The sequence below is a fragment of the Corvus moneduloides genome, chromosome 8 (assembly GCF_009650955.1).
Source record: "Corvus moneduloides isolate bCorMon1 chromosome 8, bCorMon1.pri, whole genome shotgun sequence".
In the NCBI taxonomy this organism is placed as follows: Eukaryota; Metazoa; Chordata; class Aves; order Passeriformes; family Corvidae; genus Corvus; species Corvus moneduloides.
Genome location: NC_045483.1, coordinates 25,501,769 through 25,521,563, shown reverse-complemented (window position 1 = coordinate 25,521,563; position 19,795 = coordinate 25,501,769). Strand labels below are relative to the sequence as shown.

General features: G+C 39.0%; 1 protein-coding gene across 1 annotated transcript; it reads left to right on the top strand.

Annotated features, from left to right (window-relative positions):
* The first annotated feature begins 1,533 nt into the window (after positions 1-1,533).
* MAT1A (methionine adenosyltransferase 1A) lies at positions 1,534-18,566 on the top strand. The gene is made up of 9 exons (XM_032115811.1): positions 1,534-1,869; positions 8,520-8,597; positions 9,104-9,226; positions 10,919-11,031; positions 12,606-12,749; positions 13,415-13,633; positions 16,543-16,725; positions 17,216-17,349; positions 17,803-18,566. Exons 1-9 carry the CDS (start codon positions 1,776-1,778, stop codon positions 17,903-17,905), a joined length of 1,191 nt encoding a protein of 396 aa, XP_031971702.1. The 5' UTR covers positions 1,534-1,775; the 3' UTR covers positions 17,906-18,566.
* The last annotated feature ends 1,229 nt before the right edge of the window (positions 18,567-19,795 follow it).

Below are 19,795 nucleotides of genomic sequence, written 5' to 3'. Positions count from 1 at the left end.
ATATAATTTTTAAATGTTACAGATTAACTAGGCTTAATATAGTTAGTTACTCTTTGGTTTGTTTTTTTTTTACGAATTCTATTTTTCTGGGTGGTGTTAATGTGTAATTTATTCAGACTGGGATAGTATCTTCCTGTCAGTGGGGTGATCACAGTTTACTCCAGAGGAAGCTGTGTCTCATAACATGTATCTGATGTGTGAATTTGTGCATTTTCTTTAAGTGCAATCAGTTCTCATCATTCCGTGAGGTGAATTTTGTACAACAGAAAACCAAGAAAAAGTATTTGAAATGAACGATTCCATGTCAATGATAATTAGAGAGGGGCCAGTGCTGCAGCAGATTACTGCTGAACATTCACAGACATTGGTTATTGTTTTCAGGAATGTAGGCAGAAAGTGAAAATTCTAATGAATTCTTACATAAGTATGTAGCAATGCAGAAATTTGAATCCAAGGAACCATCTTGGGGATCTTAATAATAATACTGGGTAAGGATTTGAAGTAACTAAGTTTTTAAACTGAAGAGTGATAAGGATTTCATTTTTTGGACAGACCAGTGCTTTGGTCAGAGATTGAGACTATAATGGTTTCTGTAGAGGAATGAAAGACAATTACACCCGTTTGTAATGGTGCAGTAGTGGTGGGCATTTTGTGGATCTGTCCCATGGGTACATTTACTTGGTTTTTTATATACTGACTTAAAGACACAAATACCCACAAAATGCCCTCTGCCTTCATACCTGGCATGCCATCAGCATATTCCAGACATGAGCCATCTGACTAGAAGAAATTTTCTGCAGCAGAACTGATCACTGAGTACTCAGATGTGGCAGTTATTATATTTCTAAGGGTTCTGGAATATAATATGAGAATATGATACAAAAATATAATTGAAATGGACCTGAATTAGTAGAAGAAAGGATAGGGGAAAAGAAAAGCAAAGGATGAGGGGTGAGCTCTGTGTAGCAGACTGTGAAGCAGCCGTGATGCTAGATCTTATCAGATGTTTCGTCTCTCAAAAGTGCATGAAAAATAAATGAAAATGAAGAAAAAAACTCACCAGGGAACTCTACTTCTTTAGAGATGAAAAAGTAAAAGGAAAATATGGTTATATGATGCATATGCATCGTATATACGATCATATATATATGCAGCATATATATGCATCATATACATATGATGCAAACTTCTTCCAGTGTTTCCTTAGGAAAGACATGCGTTTACACATTTTGTATCTATCCCTGTAAAACCACAACACAGAGTTGGAAGTACACCATAGATCCGAGAATTAGGGGAGAGACAAAGAGAAAAGCAGCTGACCTGAGCTGTCACTAGCACTCCTGCTTTACTTCGTGCTCAGTGGAGCTGCTAAGATAACCAATCTTGCACAGGTTGGATCCAGAGTGTTTCCAAGAACTGAGTTAATTAGTGAAGTATCCTAAAGTTAACTAACTCCCCTGCCAAGAAATGGGCTCTTCCATTTTCCTCACATGATTATCTGGGCACTTTCACTTTTCCATATATAGGAGCAGCTCAGGGACTGACAGATCAGGCTAGGTAGGGATACAGACTCCAGGCACATGCATACTCTTTGCTTGCAGGCACGGATGCGAGCACATGCCGCTTTCACACACTGAAATTCAAGTTAGCCGAAGAGATAATAAGTGAAGACAGCAGTAGTCCTGCTGATAAAGAGCCTTCTTAAACAGAGGGCACCAAAGGTAGAGCTCTTCAACCACTGTTTATAATAATCCACCAGGAAAAGCATCACAACCATGAATGGGCCGGTGGATGGTTTATGTGATTACACGCTGGATGATGAAGGTGCTTTCATGTTCACCTCGGAGTCTGTGGGAGAAGGACATCCAGGTAAGAAGGCAGCTCTGGTAAAAGTGTAAAAAGTATAGTATTTTCATTTGAGGTGTTTTAAAAGCCTAAAGAAGCATTCACCTGCTGTTAATCTTACTAGAGAAATTATTTGTAACAGGGTGCTTTTTCTACTTTATTTCTACTGGACTTTTGTCCATACAGGCTATAAAACTGCTATAACTAGAGTTACAAGAGTAACTCAACAAGAGTTCATGTGCTTTTGCAGAGTCTGTGTCCAACTGAGGAAAGCAGTGAGGTTTATGGTTGCTGCTCCTTCTTCTTCATCTAAATTTCTTTCAGTATTCCTATGGAGACACTATCTCTGGCAGACTCAAGTTTCGCATATGGATAAGAATGCATAGCTTGCTTCTCAAGTTCCATATCTTTATGGGCCTTGTGAAACTGTCCTGCACATATGGAGTGCTCTAAGACTGTCACCCATGACAGGAATATCCCTAAGTAGCCTGTTTCAGAGCCTTTTTTTAGTGGTCCCAGCAGCTGTAGATGGCAAAGGCACCGGTTTGCCCCCTACCTCCCGCCCCTTTCCATCATCTGATGCAATATATGGAATTGCTGAAGCAAATAGTGGACAGTTATTTGCTAAACTTTATGTATGGTCAGCAGAGATTAGTTCAATGTTATTGAAAACAAATATCCATCCACCATAAACATATACCTTATGTCAACAGCAACTGTTCCCTCAAATGAGGCCAGGGGACAATGGGCTGTTTGATGTCCTGAAAAGTGTATTTGTTTTAGAAGCAGATTTGGTGGCCTGCACTTTTTGCTGTAATAAGGCTTTTCAGGTCTGTATTCATGTTATGTGAGTAAATCATAAATGGGTGGAATGATTTTATAGCAGAGGATAAAAACGTCAGCAATGAGTTCTTCTACAGTTCCAATACTCTTCTATATTAACTTATTAGTGCAGATCACATCCATGGCTGATGCAATTGAGTACATCTCCATCAATGTGAGGGCAACTACATCAGGTTAAACCAGTTGGGGTTCTTTCTGATGTAACACAGTCAGAAAATGACAACCAGAATTTGTCCTTGGAACATGTGTCCTGTGTTGAATTTATATATAATTACACCCAGTGTCTGTAGTGCTACGTAGTTTCATGGGAAAAATAACATAATAACAGTGTGGTAGTTTTACATGGATGATGTTATTTCCAAAGACAACTGGTCACAATTTATGCTACTCTAATCATTATTTTTTAATCATCTTGGGGCAATAATAGGGACATCTCAGAGCAGAGAGAGTTCAACTGAGTCCCCAGATTTAACTTTATCCCTTGGTTTCTTTTCTTTACCAGTTCTCTCTTTTTACTGTTTCTTGCTTTAGAATTTGGCCAATTTTTTAGTTCTTATTCACATTCCCTTCTTTATTTCCAAACCCTCTAGTGGCCCTCAGTAGCTTTCTTTTAAGCCCCATGAATATTTTTCTCCTGTGCTGAAATATTAAGCAGGCCCTTAAGAAACACAGTTACCACTTGGGTGGATCTGCAGCTTCTCTTGCCTGGCAGAGGTTGCTCGGTGTCTGGGTACTATGAGATGCTAAGTACCAGCCTGGGAGGTTTATTTCAGAGTGAGTGGAAAACTGAAATTTACCTGGATGTTTTCAAGGCTGTGGTGCTTATACTTTCTTAAACAGCCTAGATCTTAACATAGGGTACTGACAACTCAAATGCCTATGGCAAAGGGAAGATAGAGATTTTCCAGATCAAAGGAGGACAGGCTAGCAGTAAGTAACTCTGGGTTGTCCTCCAAATTCTTGTTCCTGAGCACCAGCAATGTATCTTAATCATCTCAGTGATAGCTCTGGCTCCTGACAGCAAATTGGTCACTCCTACATCCTGGCTAAACTCCCTTTTCCCCTCTGTGGTTTTGCACAAGAGGTGTATAGACATGCCATTAGGATTTTATCACCCAGGAAAATCTTGGCTATTTCTTAAAATGGGGGCCAGTGCCTGAGGCTGTAGTTGGGCTTCTGATGTTATCTGTAGCAATAGAATTTTATTGTGAGTTTTGATTTCCTCTGTTTATACAAAATGGATAATTTGCTTGTTCTTGATTATTTCTCTTCCGTATGTGATACTATAATTTTGCTCGAGGGCATTATGTGAAGTAAAGATCCTGAACCAGATCTTTGTCTGGTGGAAATTTGAATTGTTCTGATTATATTAGCTGAGTATTGAATGCTTTAATGGAGACCTTCTTAATGCACAAAGCAGGAGAAATTATATGCTTATTTATTTGAGTGTACTGAGAACTACCTTATATCTGTGCAATGCCTAGAGCTGGGTGTCACTGAGAAGACCAGATTCCATTCCAGCAAGTAATAGCTGTCAATAATTAACACACAGGTATTGCCTATGCTCCCCAAAGACATTATAGCAGACTGTTTATGCCATCTTCTTACTCCAGATTCTTCAAAATCCCTTGGGCATAACATTTGGGAATTCCTTTCAGGTCTTTAATCATTTAGTCATTTAGTGGTGTAAATTCCAAACTCTCTGAAGACTTCCACATGACTTCTTCCTTTCAATGTACTAATAAAAGCACACAGACAGTAGCACTATAAAGAGAACTTTTTTTCTTGGTAGCTGCTCCATTTTCCTTAGTCCAGTAGTGTCTGTCATGCTGCACAGGTTTCATGGTGCTTTGAAATGCATCATGTGTTTCTCTGCCCCACAATGTCTTACAGATGTCAAACCACCAAGGAGTAATTCCTTCCCTTGTCTGGTGTGGCTTCAGGTGGAATTGGCTGCAAACTGACTGCCATTCAGATTTCCAGAAAGTGTCAAGGAATCTCTTTAAAAATATAGGAACAAACATCTTCTAAAAGCACCCTCATATTTTCAACCGTATAGAAAGCATATTTTTGTCTTGTAGATATTCACAGGGAGAAAAAAAAAAAAACCAGAAAATTCAGATCTGTCCGGCAAGCTGATGCTTGTGTATCTTATATCTAAGATTATATAGACTAAATGATATGCATAATACTTCAGTAAACTGTCCATTGAACAAGGAGAACAGATGTACAAGACATTTGAACACTGCTGATTTTGCGGCACCACTGCAGTTATTAACTAGAGCTCCTCAAGAGTTCTTTTAAATAGGAAGAATGTACAGCACAATTCAGTGCTGTAGTCTGAAGCCTTTGAAGTCTTTCCAGTGAAACTCTTGTTAGAAAGCTTATTTTTTGATGAATGCTTATGATAGGTATCTGCATTTCTTCCCTGTTTTAATTTTTTTTTACCAGAAAACTGAGAATTGCTCAGTTTCTCATATTTTGAATATAAAAATTCACAGTCTAGTTTAATTTTTTTTCTGTTGATATAAATAATATATAATTAAAAATGCTGAATTTAATTTTGATGATCACAGTTTTTGAAGAAAACCAACCTTGCCATTTCAAATGTTCAATGTTTATTACATTTACTACACCATCAAAACCAGAAGTGTGGCTGTACCTCTTTGTGTGCTTTGTGGAGCTTTTTCGAATTAAATTTTCAGTTTTTACTGCTGTGCATATTTTTTTTCTGTGTGTGGTGAGTCTGTGAATATGAATTCCTGTGAAGTCTCTGAGAACTTTTGCTAGGCTCTTACATACTCTAGATTCACATAACAAACTTAGGTCTAACTATCTGGAAAACTGTGAAGCTTCTTCTAATTATTTGAGATCACTTTTGTTGTTGAACACCTCCTTTACTTCCCAGTGTTACAGCTGGGGTTTTGAGTAGGGTTTATCATCAGCCTCCCTAGACTCATTTTATAGTTAGCAAGAGCTGTTTCCTGGCTAATTGGCATTTCTGCCATAAGGCTGGGCCTATGGGATGATTGGATTTCATGAAAAGACTCATGGCTGTCTAATACTTTCCTGCTCAGTCATTTTAATACCATTTTTGCAATATTCATTCCATTGGTTAGTAATTCAGTACATGAAGGTATGCATGAACTGAATTCTGACCTATTAATGTTTTTTTTAAGATTATAATGTCTCACCAGAGGTGTTCCATTATGCTTTCCCTGTTTCCAAAAAAGAAAGGAAAATAAAAAGGAAGAAAATAATGGACAAACTTAACCTCTCACACTTAGCAGATAATAAGAGAAATGGGACAGTTGAGATGAGAAATTTAAATAACAGAATGAAGGGTGCACAAAGCCTGCTAAGCATTGCTAAAAATAGAATGCCTGGTTTTATTTTACACCAGAGACCTTTACTAATAGACATGCCTTTAATTTAATGCATTAATCAGCCAATCATCCAGCTGGATTTCTCTTTCCAGTCTTGATAGATATTTCTATCTGGATTTGGAACTAGTTGCACTAGAACTGCTGGTTGTTGCACCAACAATCAGATATGACATGAATTATCAAACTGATTTGCCTCAGACTATTTTAATGTATGCTCCAAGTATAGTAGATTAAATTATTCTAATCTATTGTTTTAATTTATTAGAGTCTCGCGTAGATTTTAAAGATCAGAAGGGATCCCCAAAACATAATCTGGTCTGACCTTCAGACATAGGCAATAATATTTCATGCAAGAATTCTTCAAACAAGCTAGTAAATGGCAGTTGAATTGCATTCATACCTTTTAAAAAGATAGTCAATTTTCATGTAGAAGTTTGAAGGGACAAGGAATCCTGTGTGCCTCTAGATGAATGATTTCCATGGCTCTCACCCTTTTCAGATTTTCCTTTTTGAATCTTTATCTGTCTCTTTTTAACTTTCATTTATCAACTGTAGTTACATTATTTCCCATCAGAAAAAAAAAAACCCTTTTCTCTCAGCACAGTGTTTTTAGGTTCTTAGGCACTGCAATCACGGTGCCTACAGGGGTTTCCTCTGGTAGGTTGCCTTTCCTTCAGCCTTTCAGAACTAGATTGAGTTTGATTGATTTCATCCTGTAAAATAGACTTTTCTGATTTAGGGCATTTTTCTCACTCTGTCCTAAACCTTCCCACAGCTTCTTAACACCCTTCTTGAGTGTTTTGGAAGGAATGCGTATAATATCCCTGTGTGTGCCATCCAGGGAACTTAGACATGTGGGGCAGTGGCATCTAATGCAGGTGAGACATGCTTCATGTGGAGCAAGGACAGCAATAAGGGTTGTTCATAGAAATTCTGGGCAGTGAAAGACAGATTACAAAACAGTCCCAGTCACTAGAGTTTGCTGCTGGGTATGGGACCTGCACTAAAATCCATTCTAACCCCAGCTGCTCTGTTGTCTCATTCAGGTAATCAAAATTTCATGTTGCCACCAGTATTTTTTGCATTTGTTCTTACTCCTTACAAAAATGAAAACTTTGAAGAGAGCAAGCAGAGATACATTTTAATCACTCCTACCACCTTTGTACCCAGGTTTGCTAAACAAGGTTCAGTTGGACATCTAATTAAATTGCAAAAATGGTGTCTGATTCCTGTTTGGTAATAATTGTCCCAAATTTAGTAATCCATGTACAGTTCTTGCAAGGCTGAAAGTTCCAATGCAGCCTACATTTGCTAATTGTCTTTTGTGTTCATTCTTTTTGTGTTGAAGGGGTGAGATGGGAGTGAATATGGGAGATAAGAGTGTCAGAATCACATTAGTTCTCCACTCTTTGATTTGTCCCTTTGATTAGCTAAATGAAAACAACTGAGAATTTATTTTTACTTGAGCTTGAGTGTATTAAAAGTCTCTAATGGCAGACTCTTACAAAACATTGCTTTCCAACAGATTGTGTTGCACACGGCAAGGCAGGAGATTAATTTATTTTGCCACACAGCTTGTTGTGTCAAAATCTAAAAGCAGTACTAGACCATTTTTTTACAAACAATAAAATTAAATTATATAAGAAAATTTACCATTTTCATGTGGAAGACTTTGCTATGGGTGCTGCTGTTTTGTGTCCATTAGATTAGCTAGACTATTTGATTAAGATTCAGTATTTGTTTTAAAGATTAGAAAAGAAAGAAAGAAAAAGATAAAAGATTATTATGACAAACTTGAGCTGAAACCTTTGTATTTGGCATGTAACTAAAGATTTACCTCAAGCAAACGTCAGTTGGTAACCCCTTCTTGCTTCTTCTGTGTGTGTACTTCCTGCGCTGCCTTAGCTGGATTGCAGGGATTATTAGGAGGTGACATTGCTGGATGGTAGGAATCAGTGACAAAAAGCAACCCAAAACCCAGCCCTCCACTGAGCTATTAATCTAAGCACTTTCTCAGGCCTTACCACCAGTGTTGGTAAGGTACATTGTAACTCTCTGTTGGGGCCATGGAAGTTGGTGGTGGAACATCACCATTCCATTAGAACACCACTGGTTTGCAGTGCTGGTGGTGCTAGAGAAGGAGAAGGCTGGGAGTAAAACCTCTTAACCTCCCAGGTTATTCTGTGCATTACACTCTTGTTTCACACCTAAGTATAGAAAACTACAGGTAAAGTTGTAGTTAGTAAGTTTACACCAGTAAGTAATCTGTGCCTACTGAGTTTGCTGGAAAGATGTTTAATATGTCTTTCTATTTAGCTACCCTAGACATGCCAGTAATAAGCAATAAAATAATTCCTTTCTGAAATACCTACTGAAAGTGATGGAAACAGTCCATGTTTTGTATTGAATGCTGCGGTTTTGAATCATAGCTTTGATGTCTTGCAGATAAAATCTGTGATCAAATCAGTGATGCTGTACTAGACGCCCATCTCAAACAGGACCCAAATGCCAAGGTTGCTTGTGGTAAGTTGTTTGATTCTTTGCTTTAAGTCATCACACAGTCTCATTCTTCTTTTAGGATGTTTGCAAAGACCTAGCTCATTTCAATCTCAAAAAAATGGCATAATAATTTCAATCTTCAAGAGAAGGAGAGATGAGAAGAAACAGTAAAAGTTTTTGTAAAGACTGAAGCCTAAACAGGCTGTAGAAGTGTAGAGCCATTGATTTCGTGTGTGGACTGAATTGTCCTGGAAGAAACAGATTTGCATATCACTGAATCATGCTCAGTGTTTTGACTTTCCCATTTGTAAATTGGACACACTAGTTTTTTCCTTGCTTTCAGACAGATAGTGGATACGAAAAGAATTTGTTATAGATGGAATTGTAATGCTAAAAATATGGATAGAAAGGATTTACACTGTATACACCCAATAGGTCTCTCAAAATCAGCATCATCACAAACACAGGTATTTGTCTTAGTGGGCTGGCTTATTCTGCTATTGTAATCCTGCTTTCATCTCTCTTTTCAGAGACAGTATGTAAGACAGGAATGGTGTTGCTCTGTGGGGAGATCACTTCTCGTGCTATTGTGGATTATCAGCGAGTTGTCCGAGATGCAATTAGACATATTGGCTATGATGATTCAGCTAAAGGTTGGTGGAAAAACTCATGAAATCATGGAAGAGCGAGCAATAGGCAACTGCAGAACAGGTCTGTCACCAGTCCCACACAGGGGCTTTAGCAAGCCTGATACAAACTGAATGTGCTGTGTGAAAGCTGCTTACATGGTGCTACATGATACACTTTCTGCCTTTACCCCAGTAAGTAAAAACCTTTTGTTAGTTAAAACTGAATTGGGAGTAGGCAGAGTATACTTTGAACTGTGGTATTAGGCTACAATAATTAACTTCAACTTGAACCATAGAACCTACCACTCCTCCAAACTTGCAAGAACTTGACTCTTGGTTTTTCATTGGCAAGCTGATTGTTGCATCTTGGTGTGAAAGAGAGAGAACAAACCTAGTTCATTTCATTGTACCTTTGTATTTTTGTACTGCAGTAGCATCTGGAGTTCCCAGGTGTAAAGGTGGTTGTCACTGCCGGGTGCTCTGTTAGCTGTGAATAACTCCTTTTACACTGAACAGTGTGTGGTCCAGACCTAGGTTGTGAGATGTGCAAATGATAAAAAAGAAAAAATGCTCTGAGTACCAGACACATTTCACTTTCTCATTTCCATGTATCTGTTTATACAGTAGAAATATTCAAAATATTCTGTTACAGTGAAGCTTATCTTTTATTAAGAGTTTTTGATTTACAAGTTGTTTACTGCAGTCTTTCAATTGCAATTGAATTTGCAGGAGATTGTGGTGGGAGAATATTACAGCAGCTCAGCTGCAGGTTGCCTCCACCATCATGCAACAGCAGTGCTTTCAGAAAACACAGGCAAATCTAGTAGGTCATAAATCTCTTTTCATCCGTACTGCCGACAGTGATGAGGGGAGAGTCAGTGATGCAGTAAAAAACAATTTCTAGAAGTTAAAAAAACCCTAAACAAAGCAATTACATACAGAAATATAATTTTCTTCTCTACTGAAAAGAGGGTGAAGAGCATTCAAGTGGATCATATGCATATGGACGTGTATATATGTTGTACTGGCTGAACATGAGTTTGGTCAGCAGCTGTCAGTAGCTACAGTTCTAGGAAAGGTTGGATTTGGAGAGAAGCAAGTTATTATTAATATGCCTAGGAACAGGTGGGAAATTTTGCCACAAGCTTCTGTAAGTCCTTCAATTTCTTTTTAAAACCTTATTTTTGGTCTTTGAAAGTCATATAAATTCCCATTTCCAGATTTGTTGTGAGACCTGAATCTGGTATTTTTCTGTTTGTGGTTCATGCAAAGTCCCATGAGATATTCAAGTACGGACACTGCTTTGCATGTATTACAAATAAAGTATCAGAGAGCAGAGTCTTCAGTTGCTGAAAATCTCAGCTTCTGGGAATTTATGTAGAGGACTTTATTACTATTCATTTGGGAGAGGTTCATTATTTACCTTTTTGACTATTCTGCAGTTGACAATTCATAATCTGAATTGGCTTGGCACAGGGAGAGAGTGCAAGAAAAAATAAGCAGTAACAAGCAAGAAAGGCAACACTATATATCCCATGCCACCCCAAAAAAAGGTTTCAAGGGTGGTATTGACAAAAATTTTACTGAAAATAGCAGTTAGGTTTTGAGTTCTGAATGTGGTATCCTTCAGAATAAAAATTTTGTCCTATGGTTCCATGTTACTTTCCTTAATTGTGACAGAAAAAGCTAATCACTGCTATTCTTTTTTCCAAATAGGCTTTGACTACAAGACTTGTAATGTTTTAGTGGCACTGGAACAGCAGTCACCTGATATTGCCCAAGGTGTTCATCTACACAGGAATGAAGAGGATGTTGGTGCTGGAGATCAGGTAGACATAGCATCACATCTAAAAAACCAAAGCTGTTTTAATGGAAAAAGTTCACTCCATCTTATGCCCTATTTTGTATGTCAAAACCCGCATCAAAATAATTTCCACACTTCTCTTTACCCCAGTATAAAACCCATAATTTTACTAAAACGGTTAGAGGTTCTTTGAGGGCAGACTTTTGCCTGGTGTTGTTTTAGCACTCAGGCAAATCAGGAGAGCTCTGGCAGTTTGTAGCAGCTGAGAAGGTTCCCTTTAGAACTTAGCAAAGGTTTTTTGCTTACATATTTCATGGTTTCATTGTGTAGCTTTAGGTTCATCAGACCATTCATCTTGCAGCCAGACTTGCCGTGTAACACGGAATAAACAAAGGATCTTTTCACATTCACAGAGCTGTTGAGATTTTGTACAGCAAAAAATTAGGTGATGTTTCATCTGCCCTCAGCATGAGTACAATAAATACCAGAGTACTTTTAATTCTCACTTATTCCCGGAGGCAGCTCTTGTAATAGGTGTTCCATGTAATTAAGGCTGTCCAAACTGCATTTCTCTGAGCTAAAGAACACATGTAGACATTTATGGTGTGTTCCCAAGAGAAAGATACGAACATAAAAACTCCATAATGTGATTGATGCCTTATGAGTGAATTTAACATTTACTAGTTATCATTAAAAGTAATATCTAGTTTACAGCACTGCTGTTGAGAACTATAAGTGCAGATATCAGAGTCCAGGAGACAAGCTAATATTTTTCAAAAAATCCCTTGAGGGCTAAATTAAAATGCTTTTCTGCTGTCAGGGGGGCATAATAATACATAAGATGAAAAGAGATCTGACTCTTTTTTGGCTCTTTGATGGCCTCACTTTCCATTTGATCAAAGTACCTTCCTGTCTTTTTTTCTTTTTTTTTTCCCACAACATACACTGGATGAGAAGAAAGAAAATGCTGCTAACTCTATTTAGCAAACGATAATCTGATGCAGGGAACATGAATGAATTATGAAAGTCATATATAACAATATAAATACAAATATAATAGATAACAGTAGAAGCTGTGATTCTAAGCATGTGGCATTGAAAAATTTGAGGCAGGTGCCTTAAACTGTTGAAGGGTATGTCCTTCATGGAGTGCTCACATCCCGTTCCACTGAAATTTCAGATGTGAGCTGCAGTGTAAGTGTGCCTATATTCATACATAAAAGCCTCTGGAACGTTTCCAGGCTAAAAAAACCATCTTTCTTATGACAGAATAGTCCTGAAATGTTTTCTCTGGCAGATTTTTTTTTATTTTCTGTGAAAGAATCTGGTTTTTACACAGAAATGTCTTCATTTTTGTCCAGGTTTCCAGCTCAACATGTAAGCCTTCAGGCTAGTGAAAAAATTCTAGGAACATGGTTTGTTTCTCATTACACTGTGACATGTTGGAGCCTGATCTGAGTTTTGGATCCTTGCACTGTGATGTAAAACAGTAGAAAGTAAACCCGAGGATACTGCTGACTCTTTTCTTCAGATGAAATCTCATTACCTTTGGTTGTGCTGCCTTTAACAGTGATTGAAGTATGTTCTCTCCTCCTGCAGGGTTTGATGTTTGGTTATGCAACAGATGAGACAGAAGAATGCATGCCCCTAACAATTATTCTTGCTCATAAATTGAACGCCAGGTTAGCAGAGCTGAGGCGTAGCGGAGAACTCCCTTGGCTGAGGCCTGACTCTAAGACACAGGTAAATACTGCAAGGGATTGTCCAGAGAGTTGAAAACCAACACCTTTTCTTTCCAGAAATATTGAGTATTTTTGAAGATATCAGTTGATGTGTTTCAGCCTATCAGGATAACCTACAAGTAGCAGATAAAGCTTTTCCACTGCTTGTGACCTGTCTCCTTGACTGTTGGAAAATGGTTAACTTGCATCAGAGCACTTCACCACCTCCCAGTGAAGAGACATTTAACCCTTCAGAACTAAGTGGTGTGTGCTCATTGGAAAAGTGACAGGGCATCCGAAGGGTTTATTTGTATTTAGTGGTTCAGGCTGACATTTTCAAGATGCAATGAGAACATAAATTTCTGAGGCTTGGGAGTTTTGAAGGAAATCCCACCTGAAAGACATATTTTGGATGATTTCATAGAGAATCAGGTTGCCCACATTCAGTTGTGTTTTTTCTATTTTTTTTTTTAATTTTTTGTCTTTAGCATAGCAAAAATGCAGTGCGAAAATAAGCTTCATTTCTCATACCCTGGCATCAGTGCGAGCAGTGATCCCTCTAATGTCAGCACTGACATTTTGCTACAGTTTTGCTTTTGGAATAGCCTATGTGGCATTTGATGAATACCAGTAATGTATTTTATAGCAACTTTGTTGTTTTCTCCCCATTGTCCCCGTGTGCCTCAGGTGACGGTTCAGTACATGCAGAAGAACGGAGCAGTGATCCCAGTGCGTGTTCACACCATTGTGATCTCTGTGCAGCACGATGAGAGCATTTCTCTGGATAACATGCGCAGGACCCTGAAGGAACGTGTGATCCAAGTTGTTGTCCCTGCAAAATACCTGGATGACAAAACTGTCTATCACCTTCAGCCCAGTGGACGTTTTGTCATTGGAGGGCCTCAGGTTTGTGCTGTATTGTTTTGGTGGTCTTACGAGCTTGTCTTTCACTATGTGTGTGTCTTCAATGCTCAGGTTTTGGCATCTCTGTCCCAGGGTGTAAGGAGCAAGCTGCCCAGTGGAAGATTTTTCCTGCAGCTGGATGTGGGAGAAGGGCCCAGGGTTTCATGTGTCCTATGCCAAACTAACCTTTGAGGGCACGGTGATACGGTACTTGTGACCAGGCAGGCAAGTCTACATGCGATCTTCCATTGCATGTAGAGTGTGCAGCTTGATTCTGGGTCTCCTCAAACCCTCTGGGGACCAGCACTGAGTGAGACCTACAGTCCTTTCTCATGGGAAGCACTTCTTACAGAGAGATGGACAAGAGAAGCTTCACTTCTCTGACAGTAAACCTGGTTTTCAGATCTGCATAGCTCTCACTGTTCTGCCTGACACCACTAAGAGCTGAAGGTGTTCATTGGTCCTGAAAGTCAGTCCCAGTCATCCTGCAGTCACAGAGGTCAGGCAGAACTTCCACTCTCTGTAGGATCAGAAGCTCTGAGATCTAGTTTTTGAAAACAAATTTACTATTACCAATGTTTTAGTCTTCAGATACCTTCAGAACTATCACAACAAAATTTCAAAACTCCTTCCTGAAATTAGGTTCAATTTCACAACAAATCCAAGTAGACAGTATTTTCCCTTTGTTTTTCAAATTCATTCACTTACTGGAATTTTCTAGAATTATATCTAAGGCACTCTGTCTTTTTTACATTAATGCCGTGTAACAACTAGGAAGGTGTTGAGATTCATCATTATAATTAATAATTCTACAAAAAATGTATTTTTATGCAGTTGAATGGGTTGTATCACTGCAATTTTGTGTATCATTGACATCCTAGACTACGCACAAAAGGAGAATTCAACCTGAGCTGTAACTTAGCATGAATGAACCAAGGCAGCAATCATAGCATACAAAAGAAGGCAGGAAAATTTTTATGTGTTCAGTGAACTGCACCATTAAAAATGTAAATCTTTCAGAACTGCATCCATTTGAAAATGTACTACAGTTACACGTGATAAGCCAACCAGGACTACCCTTTCTACTCTTGTGCTGGAGCTCTGTTGCATATGTTTGCACACACAAACCGAGGCAAGTCACAGCATCCGTTTAAGCTTTTTAAACCTGGGCTAGGTTTACTCAGTATGGGCCAATCTACCTATGTGTCCATGACCTTCCAACTGCTATCATCACTTGTGCAATTTACAATGGCAATGCGGCAACCAGAAAATAACTATTTCTCTTCTTGACTTTAACAGCTTTAGCTTTCTGCTTATTTTTCAGAAGAGTGTTTCTCAGTTTTATTTTTAACACAGCTAGCTACAGGAGGCTGTTTTACCTCCAGCTCAGTTCATCTAAGGAAGATATGTGTATTTCACTTGGGATTTTCACCTTATGTTTTTGAATGTGGTGGGACCTTGAATTCTGGCTATGGCAAAATGAGTAGGTTTGCTGCTGTCATCATTTTCCTACCAGCAATACCTGCTGGTGAGATGAGGACAGACATTACAGCTCATCACAATGATGACTTCCATGTGCTTTATAAGTGCATTTGTACCTGTTCAGCACCTTTGAAACAAGGAGTGTTTCTCTTGCCTTTCACATATCCATGTATTCCTCCTCCTCTGAGTTCTGCAGCCAAGTCATGGTGGTGCACAAGGTGTTCTCATTGCAACTGTCTGCACCATGAAAAATTAATGTTTGAGTCAAGCAGAAAAACCCTAGGACAGGTTCCTTTAAGACAGGTTCAGCTATTTAAAATTCAGATTTATGTCTCACTTCTTCCTTAGCAGAATGGAACAAACAGTGCCGAAGGTTTACTTCTGTGTATATGCACAGTCTTTCTAAGAAAAGCTTTGACTCTGCACTTTTGTTTGCCGTGCAAACATTCCAGCAGTTGAATTTTAGTGACATGATGTTCTGAGGCAAAGAATTTCAAATCTGCCTGCACAGGTGGCAGCGGAATTTAAAATTTGAACATATTTCCATTCACACCAGAAAGCTTAAGGATTTAGTAAATTGCAGGGATCAGACAATTAGTTCGGTGCTGATCAGCTAACCCCAATCAAATGAAAATATTAAGTATTTGTGAGGAGCAGTCAGGAGAGCTGTAGACAACCAGAATGTTATCTGTACTTCCTTACCTAATATTTCAGAATATTCATCTATAAATATCTGTTCTGAGAAGGAAGTAATCCTTTCTCAATTACCTATAACTGCCAAGTACTCCATACCTGTTGTGTACCCTTTAAGTTAGACTATAAATATTTTGGGGTTGGAAATGTGGTTTTTAGTACATACATGACACTCTCTGATACTGCACTGGAAGTGCTGGGTGCCAGTGTCCATGTAATGATGTGTACGGTACCACTGACATACCTTTGACTGTAAATAAAGAATCTACTATTTAATATTCACGCAATTTGTGATTTTGACTAAAAGATATGAAAGCCTGGGTTGGGTTTTTTTCATATTTTAAACAGTGTGAAATCTCTCAATGGTTCTTATATGGCACATAGCTTTTTAGCAATATTCTGTAATTGGTTTGGATATCTAGTAGGTCCTTTCTAAACCAAAGTTTCCATATTGCCAGGGATTTTTTTTTTTTAACAGGCAGTGCATGCTCTAGCTACCGGGGTGTAAACGGGTTTGCTTGATTGACCAAATAAATTTGTGCATGGCTTGTGTTGAGAATCTGGCTTTAAAGAACAATTACAGCCACTGTTGTACCTTGGTGAGACAAGTTCATTCCTTCAGCTACCCCTGTGTGGTGAACTTACCCATTGCTGCAGTCTTCTGAAGGAATGCACAGCCTTGTTTGAGACTGATGATGAAATGGATGTGTAATGGACAACTTCTGTCACTGGGTCAGGGTGATGCTGGTGTCACTGGGAGGAAGATCATCGTCGACACCTACGGTGGCTGGGGAGCGCACGGCGGCGGGGCCTTCTCTGGCAAAGACTACACCAAGGTGGACAGGTCGGCTGCGTACGCAGCCCGCTGGGTGGCCAAGTCTCTGGTGAAGGCTGGGCTCTGTCGCCGTGTTCTGGTTCAGGTATGGCTTGCTAAGGATGTTGCTTTTCTCAAAAAGATTTTCCTTTTTCAGATTTTCCTCAACTACCCATCATACCAAACACTGTAGTAGAAGTGGTCTCGGTGATGGTTTTTTGAAGAAAGGAAGACTTGATGTGCTTGGTTTAAGACCCCTGTAATGTCACTAATAGTCTGTTGGCTTCCTGAAACTGGAACTTTTCATTTAGCTTTCATTTTATTGGTCATTTTCCTGGACATTTTGCCCTCAACCCTCTGACACTTACTGTCGTGGAAATGAGCGTGGGGTGACTGAGCATGGGGTGACTGGGTAAATGCAGAGGCCTCAGCATTTTCAAAGTTTTCTCTTCTTTTTTCTACAAATACAGATTGTGCAAATATGAGAAGTGAAGGAGAGGCTTTAGTTTTCATAAGATGTTTCATAAATGAATGCTTTCTTCTGCTGCAACTGGTGCTGTGTTTGTCAGCTGACTAAAGTGCCTTTTTTCCCACAGGTTTCTTATGCCATTGGGGTTGCTCATCCACTGTCTATTTCACTGTTCACTTATGGAACTTCCCAAAAAACAGAGAAAGAGCTGCTGGACATTGTGCACAAAAACTTTGATCTTCGGCCTGGAGTCATTGTCAGGTAAAGAAACACACAGAGAGGAAAATATCCCAGTAGTCACATCCAAGAAATGATTTCTTGCAAAATCTTCAGCTGTTACTGAAGGTTTGGCTTTCTATAGTGTATGGAAGTCAAATAAAACAACTTTTGTATTCCAAGAACTTAAAGTTACTTTACTCTGAGAAAAAGGTATCTTTTGGTTTACAAAAGGAATTGGAGGTTATTTCATCTTTTCCATGACAATTAGTAATTCTCAGTAATAAGGCCGTTTCCTATAGCCCTAAAGTACATTACAGACATGTAAGCAGTCTTGTCACTTTGTCTCCATTGAACATGTTCAGTGGTATGCTTGCATCTCCAGAAAATGCATGCTTGTCTAAGGATGTGGGATGGATACAACATCAGGATTTAATAGTAGTTATCATGAAGTATCATAATATGAAAATTTTTTGCTTCTTTTCATTATACACACAGGGATTTGGATCTGAAAAAGCCCATTTACCAGAAGACTGCGTGTTATGGTCACTTTGGAAGAGAGGAATTCTCATGGGAAGTGCCTAAAAAACTCGTGTTTTGACATTAATGACATGTCACCTTTTAAAAACAGAAAGGAAGACCACTAATGACAAGGATGCTTCTGAAAATCAAATTTGACAGCTTTATATTCAACAAAAGGAATTTTAGATTTTGAATGGAAAGAAAGAAAAGATTATTTTCTTGGAAATTGATTTTTTTTTAACCCTCAGTGTCTTTCATTATCTAAGATATAATGGACAGAGTCTGTTTTTTTAATCAGCATAAGACAACGAAATACAGTTTACTTTTAACTGCTGCTCTGTTGGTTCTTTCGATATAGACGAAGTGTGACTCAGGTACTCAAACCAATAGCTGAACCTCAAACCTTTGATGGGCAAAGGTGAAGACGACTTTCCCAGCTCTGACTAAAGATCAGCAGATCTGTTGCTTCTAATTAGACAATGGGAAATTCTGGGGTCCAATTTCCTTACTGGAGTTAGCATTGCATACAGCTGGGGGCTGCTTTGATGGGAGGTGGCTGAATATCACATAAATGTATCTTGGCCTCTTTTATAAAATATGCTAACATATATGTAATATTTAAATCACCTTCACTGCATATGTGCTGTTACTGTCGTGTTTCAATTACCTGCATTTTTGAAACATAAGTGCTCTCCTATGAAACAACAATCTTAGAATAAAAAGCTTTTTCCTACCATGTATGTAAATGTGTCTTTTTTTCCATGTTTTTTTTAATGTTGCTGTATGATGGTCCATCTCAATTCAGCTGCTTCTACTCTTGTAGTAATTTAGTTTACCAACATAATTGAATTTTGTTAGATTTTGGAATTGTTATATGAATTTCCCTGTTAATACGTGTATGATCACTCTTTAGTCCTCGTGATTAATGGAAACACAGTGAAAAAGTATTAGATTTTTATTTGTAACTCTTAGGTTTGTGCTATACAGTATTTTTTCATTATTTTTGCCCTCAAATATTGGGTTTATTGCATGGCTTTCTGTGTTGGATAGAATTTGGGAATAAAATATAGCTCAGAGAAATACGTGCAAAACTTCACCAAATGCACACAGCACGAGGTTACATCTGGCCCAGTGCCTTCCCCCCGGAGAGCTTGCCCTGGCTCAGAAAGTGTGCCCAGCTGTGGAGCGGGGCTGCGCCAGCACTCGGCTCCAGGGGTGGGACCAGCATCCCGTTATTCCTGCTGGAGCCAGCGCCCGCCTCTCCTCCACACAGCTCGGGATGCTGCTGCGGGTGGGCGGGACAAGGACGTCTCTGTCTGCGCCCATGTATTGTCCCAGACAGTGGCAAACTACTCTTTCCAAATGCCTGTGGGTTAGGAACAGGTTTGTTTAAATTGGGAGGGTGTGAGACCACGTTTATCTTCTGTGATCAGTTTTGTTTGTCAGTTGGCAACAACTTAATCCTGCAGTGCGAGGGTTGCCTGTGTATGGCCCCCAAGAGGGACTTGATGCTTTGTGGGTTAGCCAGCATTCTGATAAATCTACTCTGGAGAAGTACTGCCACCCCGTGTTTAACTCCTAAATAAATGTCTTCGTACAGTGCCTCCTGAATAGGTGTGGTGGTGGAAAGAGAGTGCCTGTGATGAACATTAAAGGAAAAGCTGCCATTTATTGCTTTCAAGTGTGTCATAAACACAACTTCTATCTAGTCAAGCCAGAGGTCTCTCCACTTTATTAATTATGCTAATGTGCTCTATGTTCTGTGTAAATTGAGATAAACAGGTTTATGGGTAGCTCCTGATCTCCCAAGGACTTACCACGTTAATCAGTGGGCCTCACTGGGTACCCACCTGGGTACATTTTGGTTGGAAAATATCTTCAAGAGCACCTGCATCTTAAAGAATGAGTTGGCAAAGATTTCCCATTTTCCTAGCAGCATATTGCTTCTCTTTCAAGGAATATGGAATAT